This window comes from Ixodes scapularis, unplaced genomic scaffold (genome assembly GCF_016920785.2).
Source record: "Ixodes scapularis isolate PalLabHiFi unplaced genomic scaffold, ASM1692078v2 PGA_scaffold1__304_contigs__length_218370807, whole genome shotgun sequence".
Classification (NCBI taxonomy): domain Eukaryota; kingdom Metazoa; phylum Arthropoda; class Arachnida; order Ixodida; family Ixodidae; genus Ixodes; species Ixodes scapularis.
This window is the reverse complement of record NW_024609846.1, coordinates 72284120-72299001: the sequence shown is the minus strand read 5'-3', so window position 1 is coordinate 72299001 and position 14882 is coordinate 72284120. Positions and strand designations below refer to the sequence as shown.

General features: G+C 41.4%; 1 protein-coding gene across 1 annotated transcript; it reads left to right on the top strand.

Moving 5' to 3' along the window:
• The first annotated feature begins 237 nt into the window (after positions 1-237).
• On the top strand, positions 238-2395 carry LOC115314153 (cuticle protein 63-like). Its single transcript, XM_040209363.2, has 3 exons — positions 238-282; positions 1262-1994; positions 2266-2395. Coding segments are annotated over exons 1-3 (744 nt in total). The 5' UTR covers positions 238-273; the 3' UTR covers positions 2268-2395.
• The last annotated feature ends 12487 nt before the right edge of the window (positions 2396-14882 follow it).

The window sequence follows — 14882 nt, the reverse complement described above, 5'->3', positions numbered from 1 at the left end:
CACGTCTCGGTTCTTAGAATATTTAATTGCTTGAGCACTAAAACTGATGAGGAATATTCGCAGCACACAATGCTTCGCCAAGGTTCGGGTGGAGATCTAGTTAACCCTCAGATCATGCAGCTCTATTTCCCTTTCGGAGAATATAAAATAGCGTTACTTTTTTTTTATGTTTTTCGTATTGAAGTCTCCTTTTACAGTACACTTTTCCTATAAAAAGGCATAGAAGTCAAGCGTAGTCAGCAGTTGGACGGACGAGCAAGCTCCATACGCACCATGACTGGAGTGAGTTTCTTCTTAAATGTCTCTCCTTTACAGCTACGTATTCAAAGCGAAAATATTCCGATTTTACCTTTTTTTAGTGTCTCGCTTCATGATCACCTTAGAGTGTGCTGCCTTATCCTGTCCAAGCCTTGTGTGCACTGAATGCCTCATTTAACAAACATACGGTATTTGCTTTACAAAAATATCCCGGCAACCTTTGAGAACGTAGTAACCACAATTTGTCACAATCTACGGTTCAATATAAACTGATCAGCAAATTCATTATGGCCATATCTACTATGCAGGAATGAGCGCTCCTAGCTGACGCGCTATCCGTGTTATCTACTATCTTCTGATGCAGATGGTGGATACCTCCTACCAGGGAGAAAGACGTATGGTATTGTCGACTACGTATGCGTGTAATGGGAAAAGCTGCCGATTTAAGAGCCTTTGACGAAAGGCAGATCCTGATGTTAGATCACAGCTGAGCAGTTCCACACATTCGTTGCTTGTCTTCTTTACTGGAACCATAACATTTCAACAGGACAACCCCACACGTCACTAGGCCATAAGTGTACCAAAATGGGTTGAAGAGCAAGTTGATGAATTCCAGTGATGACCCGCACGATTTAACTCGTCAGACATTAGTGATATTGAGCACAAATGGGATGTGATGGGGCGTCAGCTCCTAGCTTGCGAACCTCCTTGTCGTTACCTACACGAACTGCGCGAAATGTGTATAGAAACATGGTATAATCTTATTCAACGCACCGATAAAATATTTGTAGAGTTCATTCCAAGATGAATGGCAAATGTTCTGCGCTGCAGATATGAATGAGCGTTGTATTAGTTTGTTTATAATAACGTTCTGGCTTAGTGTTTGCTGGAGATTTCCACATTTGTGCGGTCGTGTCGTTTGTAAAATATATACTTTATAAAGTTTAAATTTTCCACGATTTCGATATATTTCAAACTAATTTCAAGATTTCGTTGTTTACAGCTCACAGCCTGCCTTCTTCTGGCTTTGGCCAGCAGTGCCTTTGCTGGCAACGTCCTCGGAGGCCTTGGCTATGGAGGACTTGGCTATGGAGGCCTTGGCTACGCAGGCCTCGGCTACGGAGGCCTCGGCTACTCCGGCCTTGGATACGGATACGGCCTTGGCTCCGGCTACGGTCTCGGCTACGGCTACGGCCTCGGCTACGGTCATGGTCTCGGCTTTGGACACTCTGGCCTGAGTGGTTATGCCGTCGCTGCTCCAGCTGTGACCAAGGTTTCTACCGTGCACCACGCCCCAGCTGTTGCCTCTTACGCCGTTGCCCCAGTCGCCACCTATGCTGCTGCCCCAGCTGTGACCAGGGTGTCTACTGTCCACCACGCCCCAGCAGTTGCCTCCTACGCCGTCGCCCCAGTCGCCACCTACGCTGCTGCCCCAGCTGTGACCAGGGTGTCTACTGTCCACCATGCCTCAGCTGTTGCCTCCTACGCCGTTGCCCCAGTCGCCTCCTACGCTGTTGCCCCAGCTGTCGCCAAGGTTGCCACTGCCTACCACGCTGCTCCTGCCATCACCACCGTTGCTCATGCTCCAGCCTTCGGTTACGGCTACGGCGTTGGACACCTCGGATACGGTCTCGGACACTTCGGCTATGGACATGGTCTCTCCAGCTACGGCCTGAACTACGGTTATGGTCTTGGCACCTATGGAGACTACGCCACCCTCCTCCGCAAGAAGAAGTGTAAGCTACAATATCACTTTGCTGTATTTCTTCCTTAAGTATACATTTACTCGCTCTTGAGTGGGAGGGAGTTAATTCATAATATAATTTATCTATAGTTTTGATGACCACGGGGGCCTTTAAAGAAATTTTTATTGTGCTCCAAAGCGTGACATCAGACGTGATTCTGGAGAAAGGATGGTCATATACTTATTATAACTGGTTCTTTAAATTTATGTTTACGCGCGATGAAGAGTACAGTAATTACTTGTTGGTGTATTTTTACTTACAGAAATAGGAAGCTACATCCTGGGTTTCCCAAAGGCCGAGGAGGAGGAACACCCAAGAATGCAGTCTTTGTTTATATTCCCATCTTCTGTACGGAATGTGAACTCCAAATAAATTATTTTATCTACGATATATAAATGTCCGAGTCCTAACTTTTTTTGTGAATATAGAATATACATCCAAGGACTCGTCCTGCGGTATATTATTGTTATACGCACCTCCTCTATACTAAATATTTAATTATCTCTAAACATCCGTTAATGTTCTTCACGGCGGACAGGTGGGATTGCGGTGAAGTCTAAAAATAGACTTTAACATTAAATAGGTAGTTAGTTCTTTTCTTTTTAGTTCATTTTTGTCTGTGCTTTGACCACTGCAGAGTTGACATATAATTGTAGACTTAATACATGTCAAGGTTACGTCTCCAAAGAAGACAGGCTCGACCGTTTCCAGCAGCCATTCGTACACGATCGACGATTCCTTAGGTTCGAAATATCGCGGTCATTTCCTGCTTTTCCTGCCCGGGGTGGAAAATATAATTTTTTAAATATTTCGTTAGCTTAAGTAATGACATGGCTTTGAATTTACCCCATCATAATATACGTCTATGATATCTTCCAAATACGATGAAGATACATTACTATCCCGGTACTGTAATATATTTCTATTGCGGTATTTGGATATAGTTGTAAAATGGAGTTGTACCACAGCTGCAAAATACATTTACGACGTATCTATCCCATTGTAATACTCTTCCAGGTTTACGCAACGCTCTACATTTGGCGTAAAAAACTAACTGCCGTGCTTTCACGATAGAATTCAAACGATCCCGAAATTAGTAATAAGAACCCGCTGCATATTCTCCACTACAGGTGGAATCCTGGTAGCTGGTATGTCAGAAGTCGCAACATTTGATGGAAATTAAAGCAAAATAAAATAGGTAAGAACTCAGGACCCTTGCAATACCGAGCACTATAGCTGCCTCTCGTTTCCTGTAAGTTCCGTGGAGACTAAGGTCACTTAATGCAGACATGTCTTTCGGCGCTCTCTAATTCCAAGTCCAGGGTCCAAGAATCGTAGAGGACACGGCTGCGGCTTCATAAAAGGGTTCTGTGTTTTCGGGGTAAGTGTTTCTTCTAATGTTAATTTCTTTTTTTACCAGATATGTGTGGTTTTCAGGTATAAACTGTAAGTGGCAGGCAAAACAAGTCAGGATTTATCAGCGCTTATTTTAAGAAAGATAGAGCACGGGCATAGGTACTTCCCAACCTCTAAGGGACGCATGCATGACCTGTATACTTAGAGTTTGTCACGGAACAGATGACAGTTGGAAGCAAAAAAAGAAAAAGTAGTAGGCCGTTTCTTCCCTCCCCTCCCCCTTTGAAGGAAAAAATGAAGCAGCCTGCTTTCACAAGCAGCCGTCGGCCTCCAGCACTCGGTCGTTAAGTGGAAGGGATACTATATTATAGGCATGCGACATTGTAGTCATGGATGGATGAAAAGTTCGTGGGAAAAGATGATGCATAAAATCACAAAAGAAAAAAAAAGCGAGCACTTCGTTTCGTCTTTTCCATAAACTGCGCCCTTCTCACCAACCACAACTTTCAAAGTTTGCACTTCCTATGTATCTCTTTTTATTTTGTAGGATACCCTTCTACCGCCTATGCAAAAATATGTAATGAACAGCCCGTCACACCAAAGCCAAATGTATCTACCTATATCCGTATCTGTCATTTGAGTCTAGAATGCATCTATCTCAGCATTTGTATTTTGAAGTATTTTTAAGTATCTTTGTGCCGTCCTTCGAGATTTCATAATATAAAAGATGCAAGTAAGCCCGACTATCACTTCAATGGAGTTAATTCGCACACAATGACGTGTTGTAACGATAAAAAAAAACTGAACAGTACGCCTTCTAAATGAAAACAGCCACCAAATTTCACATCTAATTATTAACACCAAGAGTAAATATTTTTCTTACCACAGCTATTGCAGTAAAATACAGCTCATGCAAATGCGTGTTTGTTTTCAGAAAGGTTTGTAGGCATGAGGCTATGGTGGCCAGCTAAACTTCCAGTATCCTCTTCCAGTATGAATAGAGTCGCAAACAATTAATCGAATTTATTTCCAACTTGTGATATGTTACAGTGAATTAAGGGATACTAGCTACTCCATACAGGTGACAAGCCATAACTTAGATTTGCACTACGGTTGTAAAAAAAAAAATCACACTCACTTTTTACCTTTTTTCTCAGTAGGATATTACATAAAACTAAGAATTCTTTCCTAGGAAAAACAGTACCAAATCGTTTCTTATATTATGAAGTGTATGGAAACGAAGCACACTTTGGACTGAATACATGTGATATATTTTGAGATCATTAAAGGTAGCGTGAAGGTCTGGGATGCCCGATCACCGTGAAATGGGAAAGAAGTGGCCTGAGGCACTCACCTATACATACTTTAGTAAAGAGCGTGCAAAATGTGTGATTGTTTTATTTTTATTCATTTTCACAAGAAACCTGATTAAAACGAACAAGACCCTACGTGAGCAGCTTCTGAGAAAATATCTTTAGTTTGAACTCCAGTTGGAATGAAAACCTTAGAAAAATTATCGTCTAATAAATTATTTAGTTTACTGAAAAAAAACTATTTGTTTAATCTAAAAATGTTGGAGCCCTTTATCTATCGAGTTGCCGGCCAAGATAGCAATATCAATACTCGTTACCATTTCAGTCGTAAAAATAACGTTCTTGGGTTCTGTGTCAAATATTATTTTGTCTGCAACTGCACTCAGGAATATGCTATTGTAGTACAAACTATAATTAGAAATGTGCTTTAAATCTCGCTTTCACAAAAACGGGTTGTTAAACTTACAAGTAAATACCGCTTTACTAGATACATACGTATCTAAGTCTTTAGTAGTCTTTCTGTCATATATATGCGCATGGAAAAGGTTAATATAGCGATATATACCCCGTTTACAACCCGTGGCATGAAACTGTGACAAAGAAAAGGGGAGGCGTAAAACACAATTAATGTCAGTTAGTATTTGTGCAGATATTGTTCTAGGCATATGCAGGTCTCGTATATAAACTGCTCAACCCTTAATGCACATAGAAACATAGCGATTGCAAATTATTCCTACAGCAAAATGAAGATACAACTAAAGTCTGCTTTTGTTGTTAAAATTTACATTCGAGAGGGGTCTTAAGGTACCACCCGAAGATATGCGAGAAACACTAATTGCCCTTGATGAAACAATTCGTTCATTGCTGGAGGAGCTCATATTTGAAAGGACTATAGCTGACTACTATAGCTTGAAATCAATGGCTGCCAACATCGCGAAATGGAGACCTTAGAAATAATTTGACCGACCTGACAGCTAAACTTGAGATATATTCTGAAAGTGCGGATATACTTTTGCAATCTAGCGCCTACGTAGCAAGCCCGGGTTGATCCCACTAGCCTCGACTGAACTCATCTCAGATGCACTAAATTATCCGTGGCGCAATGTTCACCCAAGCCCATATGGCGTAAAGAGAGATGCCTTGGAATGATTGCGTTCTGCAGGGATTTCTCGGTGTATGAATAGATTGTGGCAAGCCGAAATATTTTATCCTGCTCGAGGATAACATTTCGTGATTATCGTATGGTGATCAGATAAGGATTATAACAAATCACCAAGGAAAACAGTAAGTGAAATACCCCGCGAAGGAAACTGCGAAAAATAAGATGTCCCTGCATTCAAAATCAGCAGTGCTTGGGGAATCAAATTCGTCACTTGACGCTAAGGCTTTCCTCGGTGTACCCATTTAATAAAGTTTCTTCTAACCAGATCCGACAGTCCGTGCTACATATATGCAACAGGTGCCTTTTTGTTCATGATTTGCATAGCGGCCACGCGTGCCACGACTGTATGCCAGGAAAGGCGAGCACCGTCAGCCACTCCCATTTTTTTGTTGACGATATTGAACAACGTAATTTTCGTCCATATGCACAATATGCACTCAGTTTCGGGTATAGAACGCTCACCATTGTCCTGTTCGTCTGAGTTGCGTTTATTGAACGTTTTCTCGGGTTGTTCAGCGTGGCCTGGTGCTTCACAGTCAGCCAACTGCGTCGCAGGCATTTTCCCATGACCAAATGCAGAAAATAACTACTGGGCTTATGGGCAATCGTTCTGTGCAAACTGGTGAAGCTGGTAGCGATAAAATGACTGGCGGCCCCGTAACTTACGTACGTCTCGTGCGAGTATATCGCAACGTTGACTTCAACCCACTCTTTCACCTTTTCTAGAGCCAAGCAGGTGTGAGCGGCATCATCACACAGGTCCCCACTGATGATGGCAAAGCGGTTTACGGATTTTCTTGTCGTCACTACGCAAGTAAATATCGTAACTTTTTTTTTCCAGTGGTATGCTTGAACTTTGTCAGGAAGCATAATGGTTCAGTTTTCAGCAAGGCCAAAATGAAAGACAATGCTCCCGCGTTGCGTGCACTGTTTTTCATCGTAAATCCCTTTACCTTGCGTTTGTCTGATATGGTTGTGAAAAATCCAACTTTCAACCGTTACTTGAACGACTTTTAGGAAAGTCTAAGAGTCTAATGTTTCTTCTTCACAAGGTCGCCGGACTGCCATGTTGTAAGGACAATCTCTTCATCCTCTGGGATATGTAGTTCACCGAGTGTAAAAGACTGGCTGTTTGGGCAGTAATCATAGTCTCCTTAAAGACACAGACCTGTTAGTGGATGGCATAGAAATGCTGAGCTCATTTCACCAGTGTTGAATGTTGAGCCTGTAACACTCTCTAGAGCGGCAATACAAAGGTAATAACTGGCGCAGCGCACACAAACGCACAATTTCTGGTAGGAATACATTTGACCCATCTAGGGCGCAAGGAATAAAATTTCGTTAGCCCAAAGCCGGAATCAGGGTGCTTGTCTTGGTATATACGGAAGGCCTCTCGGATTGAGCGTGTCAGGAAGCGCTTTGTTACGAACATTTTCTCCCCGTCGAGCATGACAGAGATCACGTCCTTTTGGTTGCTATCTTGGCTCGAACTTTATAGCTCGTCTTTCGTTAAGTACTCAAGGGCAGCAGACACGTTGTTTGGGCTCACCTTGCACCTCGTGTAAGGATCCGTCTCATACCACACGCCATGCGTTTCCTTACCTAAATCGTAAACACTGTGGCCATGTTAACGTTTCCTAGGTTAACATGACGACAGTGTTTGAGCTTTATTGTATATAGGCGGGGCTCGAGTATTTGTGGATTCTGCTGTCGGTCGGTGTGCCCCTTTGAGCCTGATATAATGGCCCGGGACGCGAGCGAGCGGGATGGCGACAGGCACGACTGCTAAGTAAACAAGCATCGGCGGCCATATTTTGCTGGTTAAAGCGAACCTCCTTGTCCTTGAGAGCAAGCGGGGAAATGCGGAAAAGGTTGCATCGGCCGTTCCGCCTGAGCTAGTGAGGAGTTTTGTCTGCTATTTCCGTCATCAATTGCGACATAATAGTGAACTTCGCGAGGAAATGATCCTTGCTAGCCACAGAACATTATCACGCAGAAAGGGAATGCTTGAATATGTTTTTATTCTAGATTAAAATCAGGGATATTCTAATAGAGACAGAGAGATGGAGATAGCGGGGAAAAGAGAGGAATATAAAGTGTCGGGGGACAATAAAGTAAACAAAGCTCGCAGTGGTTGATGACTGCTGGATCTCTTCTCGGATCCCTAGTCCGTAATATGATACCACTTTGTGCACAGTACTTTCTCTACACTTTTACTGCGTGAACGATTGCTATAGTTATCAATGGCCTCCTTTAAATAAAAATATATAAAAGAAGTGTGTTTGTTTCATGAAACTGGAGCTCAGAGTCACTTCTTGTATAGGGTACTGCTAGGTGTAGGTTTTGAAAAAGGACCCTACTTCGGGGGGAGTTAAGTATTCTTTGTCGATGAAATAATGCAACATCTTTTTAATAGAAATAAATGCCGGAATAGAGTAGGACAGGGTACCAAAAATTTAAGAGGCAAAGATTTTTTTTTTATTTGCATTGGAACATTTCATTGTTTGATTTTGGCCCCAGTTTGCCTATATCTATCACGATTATCGTATCACTAAGATACCTAATATATATTTTTAAAATTAGCTATATATAAGTAAAATACTATCTGAAAATTATATGATGGCAATTATATTATTTCATGAGACACAGGCCTCCACATTTGGCCATTTCACGTTCGATCAGACATGTTTGTCAATTTTTTGAAAAAAAAAATAGATATTTTAAATGAACATTATTACTAGACATAACAAGAAAGCTTCACCCATATTTTGTTTCCAGAAAGTATTAAAATTCTTTTAATTTTATACTTTTAGTTAATCACGTTCAAACCTGCTCCCTACATCAGTCCGCGTTAATGCAACTGTCCACCACTTCATGCCTTACAAATTTTCCTGTCCCGAATTTTTTTTTTGTGGTCAAAAATAAGTGTGAATTGGTTTATACCAGATACTAGATAATGGCATATAAAACATTCGATAATTTAAAAATGTCGACCAGCCACCCTTTGGTCGATCTCATCTGAAATCACCAAATAGCATTTCCTGACACATCTCTAATATATGCAATTCGAGCGCCAATTACCACCGTTAACAATATACCTCTTTGTCTCTTGGCTACCTAGGGTTCGAAACCCGTCCTTGCTTTTCAGACAACAGTAATGCCAAGCCAAAGGCACAACACCTTCAAGCTGTTTATCGTGATACTAAATAATATTATTACTCAGTTTTCGCTTAAACATTGTGGGCTACAGCACGGCTGTTTGTTCAAAGTCAGCCCCAAACTTTTCGCCTTTTCTTCAACCTCAAGGTTACTATTAATAGGCCCTCTACTCCTTGATTTCTGCTAGCACTACTGCTGTTCGTTAAGGCACGCTCAAATGTCAGGACTGATACATTTATACTGTCAAGGCCACCTTAGTCAAGGTACGTAGTAGTGCAGTGCGCGCTCCGAAATCGCACACGCAGGTAGCATTAGTGTCGGGAGGCAACACAATGTTGCCAGAAAGCGAATCGCTAGAATGAAATACTACTGCCAAGCAGACTTGGGAACTAATCCGTGACAAGTAACACAACGTCGAGTTATTTTCCAATAAAATTTTGGAAAATATTTTTCAATATTTTCCGATAACGGATAACTTTATTTAATTGCTACCTTTTTAAATATATTAGCATAACTGGAGCAATACGATACGATCAGAACATTCAAAATGTTCAACAAGATAGAAAACATCAAAAAGGGGAGAATCGCCGAAAAAAAAACGACTATTTCCTGGACCGGTCACTGAAACCACTCAATAAAACGGGCAGGGCATGTACAAACATACGAAGGACAAGAATCAAGTAACACAACGTCGAGTAGGCTCTCCGTCGCCTTCCATTTTGTTTTTATTCTTTTCACGGGCAGGAGAAAGCTCTTCGTGTTTATTTGTTTTTGTTCTTTACACCGTCTCACCCTTCCAACTTCTTCGACGTCTCCCGCGGCCTACACAGACATCAAACGCGGTTCCATAACACCTCGACTCGCGGCTTCAAAACTCTGGTAACAGACGGCGTAGCCTCTCGCAAGGGGGTCGAATTCTCTATGTTTTTGATATGTGCTACTTTATTCTAGCACGCCTTTGAGGCACGGCTGAAAAGCGCCCACCGCGAGGTTAAGCGCATCGTCTTGAGGGTACGGGCGATACTTCTTTTGGTTTACATTTTTGGGTAGACTGGTGGAGTCTACTCCTCACTTTACAGTCAAAGGTCAACATAAAAGGGGGGGGGGGGGATTAGGCCATCTAAAGAGTGCTGACAAAAAGAGAGAGAAAGAGTGAACGCATAAAACTGGTGTGATCCTCTATTGTTTTGTGAGACCGATGGCCACGGCTTCTCTCGCTCTTTATGCCCTCCCCTCCCCTGGCCTCTACAAATATTGGTATGAGAGTGAGAGCTGATGAACGATTGATGACCCGTAACCGACACTTTTTCTCTGACTGATCGAGTTTTCGGTCATAGAGTGTCCGTCGTTCCCATGGCCGTCTCTTAATGAGATGTTCAAAGTTCCGGGCAACGGAAACATAGAGTTTCAGTGCTCACTTTGCTTGCAAAAAAACAGACACATTGTAGCAAACAAGAACCACAAACTCTAATCTACGGAAACACTTCTAGCTAAACCGGAAAACTGCATTCTGCATTGGCTATACATTGTAACACTAGAAACGAGTTATTTTTTTTTCTCCGTTTCTTGCGAATAAGAGGCGAAAACATCCGAGTCCAAAGGGAGGTTTCGTAGATCGCTTCTTTAGCTCCGAATCTCGTAGTGGAGGGAGACGCTGCTACTGAGCATGCGCACCCCTAGCTTCGTCTGCACAATTCCGCGGATCATTTGCAGACGCCGTAAGCTAGCGGGAGGGTGGATGTGGTTGCAGGTTTCAGTGAATTGTTAGCTTAGAAGTGAACGGAGCGCACCTACAGTTTTTATCTTAAATACAATATTTTATTTTCAAAAGTAGCAGCATAATACGGGCATTTGAGAAATTAGAGGTAGTGTTTCAGAACATTTTTGAAAAATATCAAAATTTATTGTATTGTTTTCTGGATAAGTGTACGGATAAAAAGTAACGTGGAAGTATATTGTAACGTAACAAGTAAAGTACTCCGTTACTTTTAAGCGAAAGTGATTTTTAAAGATAATTCATTACATTTGAGGCTCGGTTATTTCTAATTGCAATGCATTACATTTTTCAAGTAACGAGCACAAGTCTGCTGCCTGGTCACTTTTGCGAGTCAGCTCGTATTATGTTGAGCAAGACCTGACAGCATCATTAAATTTTAATGCGACGTTACCAAAATATTCGGATGTAAAATAATTTCGTCGACACTTTGAAACATGACACAACGTACAGGACGCTTCAAAATTACAAAATAAAAAACGAGGCAAATTAAGAAAAAAAATTAACACTTTCCGTGGGACGCACAATGGCATAAATAACGAAGAGGGATAGGTTTTATAGGGAAACATTCTGGATTTTTTTTTTCTTTAGATCCAGTCACATCTTTGTTGTAAAACGACTTCATTCCTCAGCCGCTAAACCTGATCAAGAATGTGCGCAGCGCTCAATACTTCGCCTAGTTTTGGGTGAAGATCTCCTTAATCCTCAGATCATGTAACTCTATTTCCCTTTCTCGCATTTAAGTAGCTTTAATTTTTTACAGCGCAGCTTTTAGGCGACCGTTTCCGGTTTGAGTGGCGTCGCCGTCGGTGTCGGCGTAACCACGAGCCCCCCTTCCCCCCATAAGACATCGGGGAGGCCTCGGGTGCCTTCGAGAGGACCTCGGCAGGACCTCGGGTTCCTTTGGGAGGAAATCGGGCACCTTCGGTGCCCTCGGGGAGGGGAGTGACGTGACCCCCCCTTGCCGAGGTCACGTGACGCCCCCCCCCCCCCCCCTCAGTACCCTTTTATCCTCCTCCTCAAGAGCTGTGATCTAATTCAGCGTTACAGGGAGTTGTAAACGGCTTCCACATTGTTATGCTCAAGTTCCCTTGCCCCGTGCACTTTTCCTATAAAAAGGCACATAATTCGAACGTAGGCAGCAGTTGGACCCGCTTGAACGTTCCATAGGCACCATGACTGGAGTGAGTTTGTTTTCAGATTACTATGCTTTTCCAGCTGCGTATTTAAAACGAAGTTAAAACAGTTTTACGCAATTTCTTGCGTCTCACTTTAAGATATTCTAACTGCGTGTCACGATATCTTGTCTAACCCTCGTGTGCACGGATTGGCTCATTTAACAAACCTATAGTATTTGCTAAAAAAGATAACAAAGGGCAGCTCCTTTGAAAAAAGTAGCAAGCAGATGTAACACAATATGTGATCCGATTTACACTCATCATCAAATCCTTATGACCACCTCTACATTGCGAGAATCAGCGCGCGTAGCTGACACGCCATCCGCGTAACGAACCTTCTTCTTAAGCTGATGGTGGATAACAGGTGCCAGGGATAGACCCGTATCCTATTGTCGACTACGTATGCGTGTAATGAGAAAGTTGCGGATTTAATCAACTCTGACAAAGGGCAGCTCCTTTAGTCAAGATCACTGCTGACCAGGTCAAATTATTCGTTGCTAGTCTTCTCTACTAGAATAACACTCTTCCGAAAGTACAACGCTCCATGTGCCAGCATTGTGCTACAGTGGATTGAAGAGCATCATGACGAATTCATGTTGATGACTTGACCATTTAACCCGTCGGATAACCCGTAAGAAGACTAAAGCCCCCCCCTCCCCCCCCCCCTCTAGCCTTTTTTCACCCTCCGCTCTAGATATTTCAGACTGTTAAAGAAAACAATCCGCAAAAAGAGGGCGTGGTCTAGCTTATTTTAATTTGAAATTATTTATGGATATGTATTGCTACTGTCGCTCTTCCCTGCAAAAAAGATCGCGTAGAAGGTCATTGTTGGAAACTCGTTGTCAGCAGGCACTACTCGTGGCATGCTTAGTGGTTCGGAAGTTCGAAGCTTTGTCTTTTCGATTGAAATAACTGTGGCATTAAGAAAAAAAAAAGAAATTAAACAAAACAATAAATGCGGAGGTGAAAATCTGCTGTATTCTCGCATGTTCAGAGGCTCAAAACTTTGAAACAAGTTCCTCCCACCAAAATGTGTACACGCAGAAAGAAACACGTTCCAGGAACGTAAAGCGAGAAAATAAAAACAAAGTAAAAATTGCTTTTTTTTTTAATGACGTGCTGAACTTGAACAAGTTAAAAATCTTCCCTTATGAGTTCATTTATTCCTAAACGTGCAAAAACAATAAACACATTAATTTGTATTATGCTGATGGCAATGATTAATAGGGACTGGATGTTAATTTCAATGCGATATCTCAAACAATTAAGACGAAAAAAATTACCAAGTTTAGGGCATAATTTCCCGTAGATACATGTTTGAACATTTCTTCGAAATTCATCTTGAATAACAGTAATCATATCCTAAGACGACACTCACCTAGGCTATGCATAGATCATTCTTAGAAAGTTTTACATCTTTACCCTAACTAGCTTCGGTTATAGCGCGCTTCAAATATGGCACGAACGACAATCATCAAAAACTTGTCGTCTCTTTTCGCTCTTTCGGGAATTATTCCTTTAAAACTAAGCATGCCAGAACATTGAAATTAACGGCATTGTCTTTCGCAAGGAAGGCAGCATGGCATGTGAAAATTCGACAAAAAAAATTACGAATGTACGTACCTCACTGCTTGAATTCAAATGAAACCGCCCGCCGGTCTTTCGAAATTAAACGAACTTCGAACTTTTACCCTAAAAGTACGAAGTTCGTCGAACTGTCGACTTTTCAGGAGTCGAAAGTTCGAAACTGTTCAAATTCTCCAGATAAATAAGTTCGAAAGTTCGAAAATTATTGACTTCTTAGCAGTGGGAGTTCGAAAGTACGAAAAGCTTCGACTTTTTTGTGCAAGAAGTTTGAAAGTTTAAAAATCATAGAATATTTTAGTCTATCAAGTTTGAAAGCTAGACAAGCATCGAATTTCGCAGTGTAAAAAGGTCGAAAGTTTGAAAAGAATCGATATTCTAGCGTAATAAGTTCAAAGGTTCGAACAGCATTGCATTTCTGAACGTACAAAGTTCGGAATTTCGAAAAGCGTCGAACTTCTTAGTTTAACAAGTTATAAAAATCGACTTCCGTCGAATTTTTCGATATAGAAAGTTCGAAAATTCATAAGCTTTCAAAACTTTTGACCTCTTGATGCGATTATCGAAACTTCGGTTCGAAAAAAGCTCGACGCATCCCTAGACTATCAAACACACATGTATTGTGCTTCTGTTCTAAGATGTTAGTTTACCACCCAAAGAGCTCACGTTAATAAGTGTGCCCCAAAAAAAGAAAACGTGTAAAGAAGATAATAAATTGACCCCGTATTCGCCGCGGGAGGTACTAAGGTACTCAAATCAAGTATACACTTTAGAAAGTTGATATAGCAGGAACATTTCGTGATAATCTCTCACTTACAAACGGATATATAAGCAATCTTGTCAACACACGTTTACTGCCCCGCCGATTGTGTTCACCCCAAGATAGGGGCAGTACCACTATTTAATTTCATCACATTTTTGTAATTTCTGTTCGCAAGCTAATATGTCAAGAAATGTGTTTTAATTAGAACCTCGTTCTGCATTTAATTTCAATCAATCACTTATAATTAGACTTGATTTTCAGGTGTTTATAAGCAAAATCGGCGGACGATTTCGGTGTTGATTCATTTTGAAATATCGGCGTATTTTGATTATTTTTATACATATGCTAAACACAGTGATACTCAGTCAAACAATCCAATAAAAAACTAAAAGTTCAAACATACGATACGAGGATTTTGACAAAAGAATCGGTGATTTTTTAACAAATTTTGTGTATTTTGTGCAAACGAATGTTTTTCGGTGCTTTTGGTTTTGTCTGAATGTGTATGTGTGACGAACTTGAAAATGTCTCTAGGAGATCGTAATTGGAATGGTAAATTAAGGGATATAGCTAAATAAAAAAATACAAAA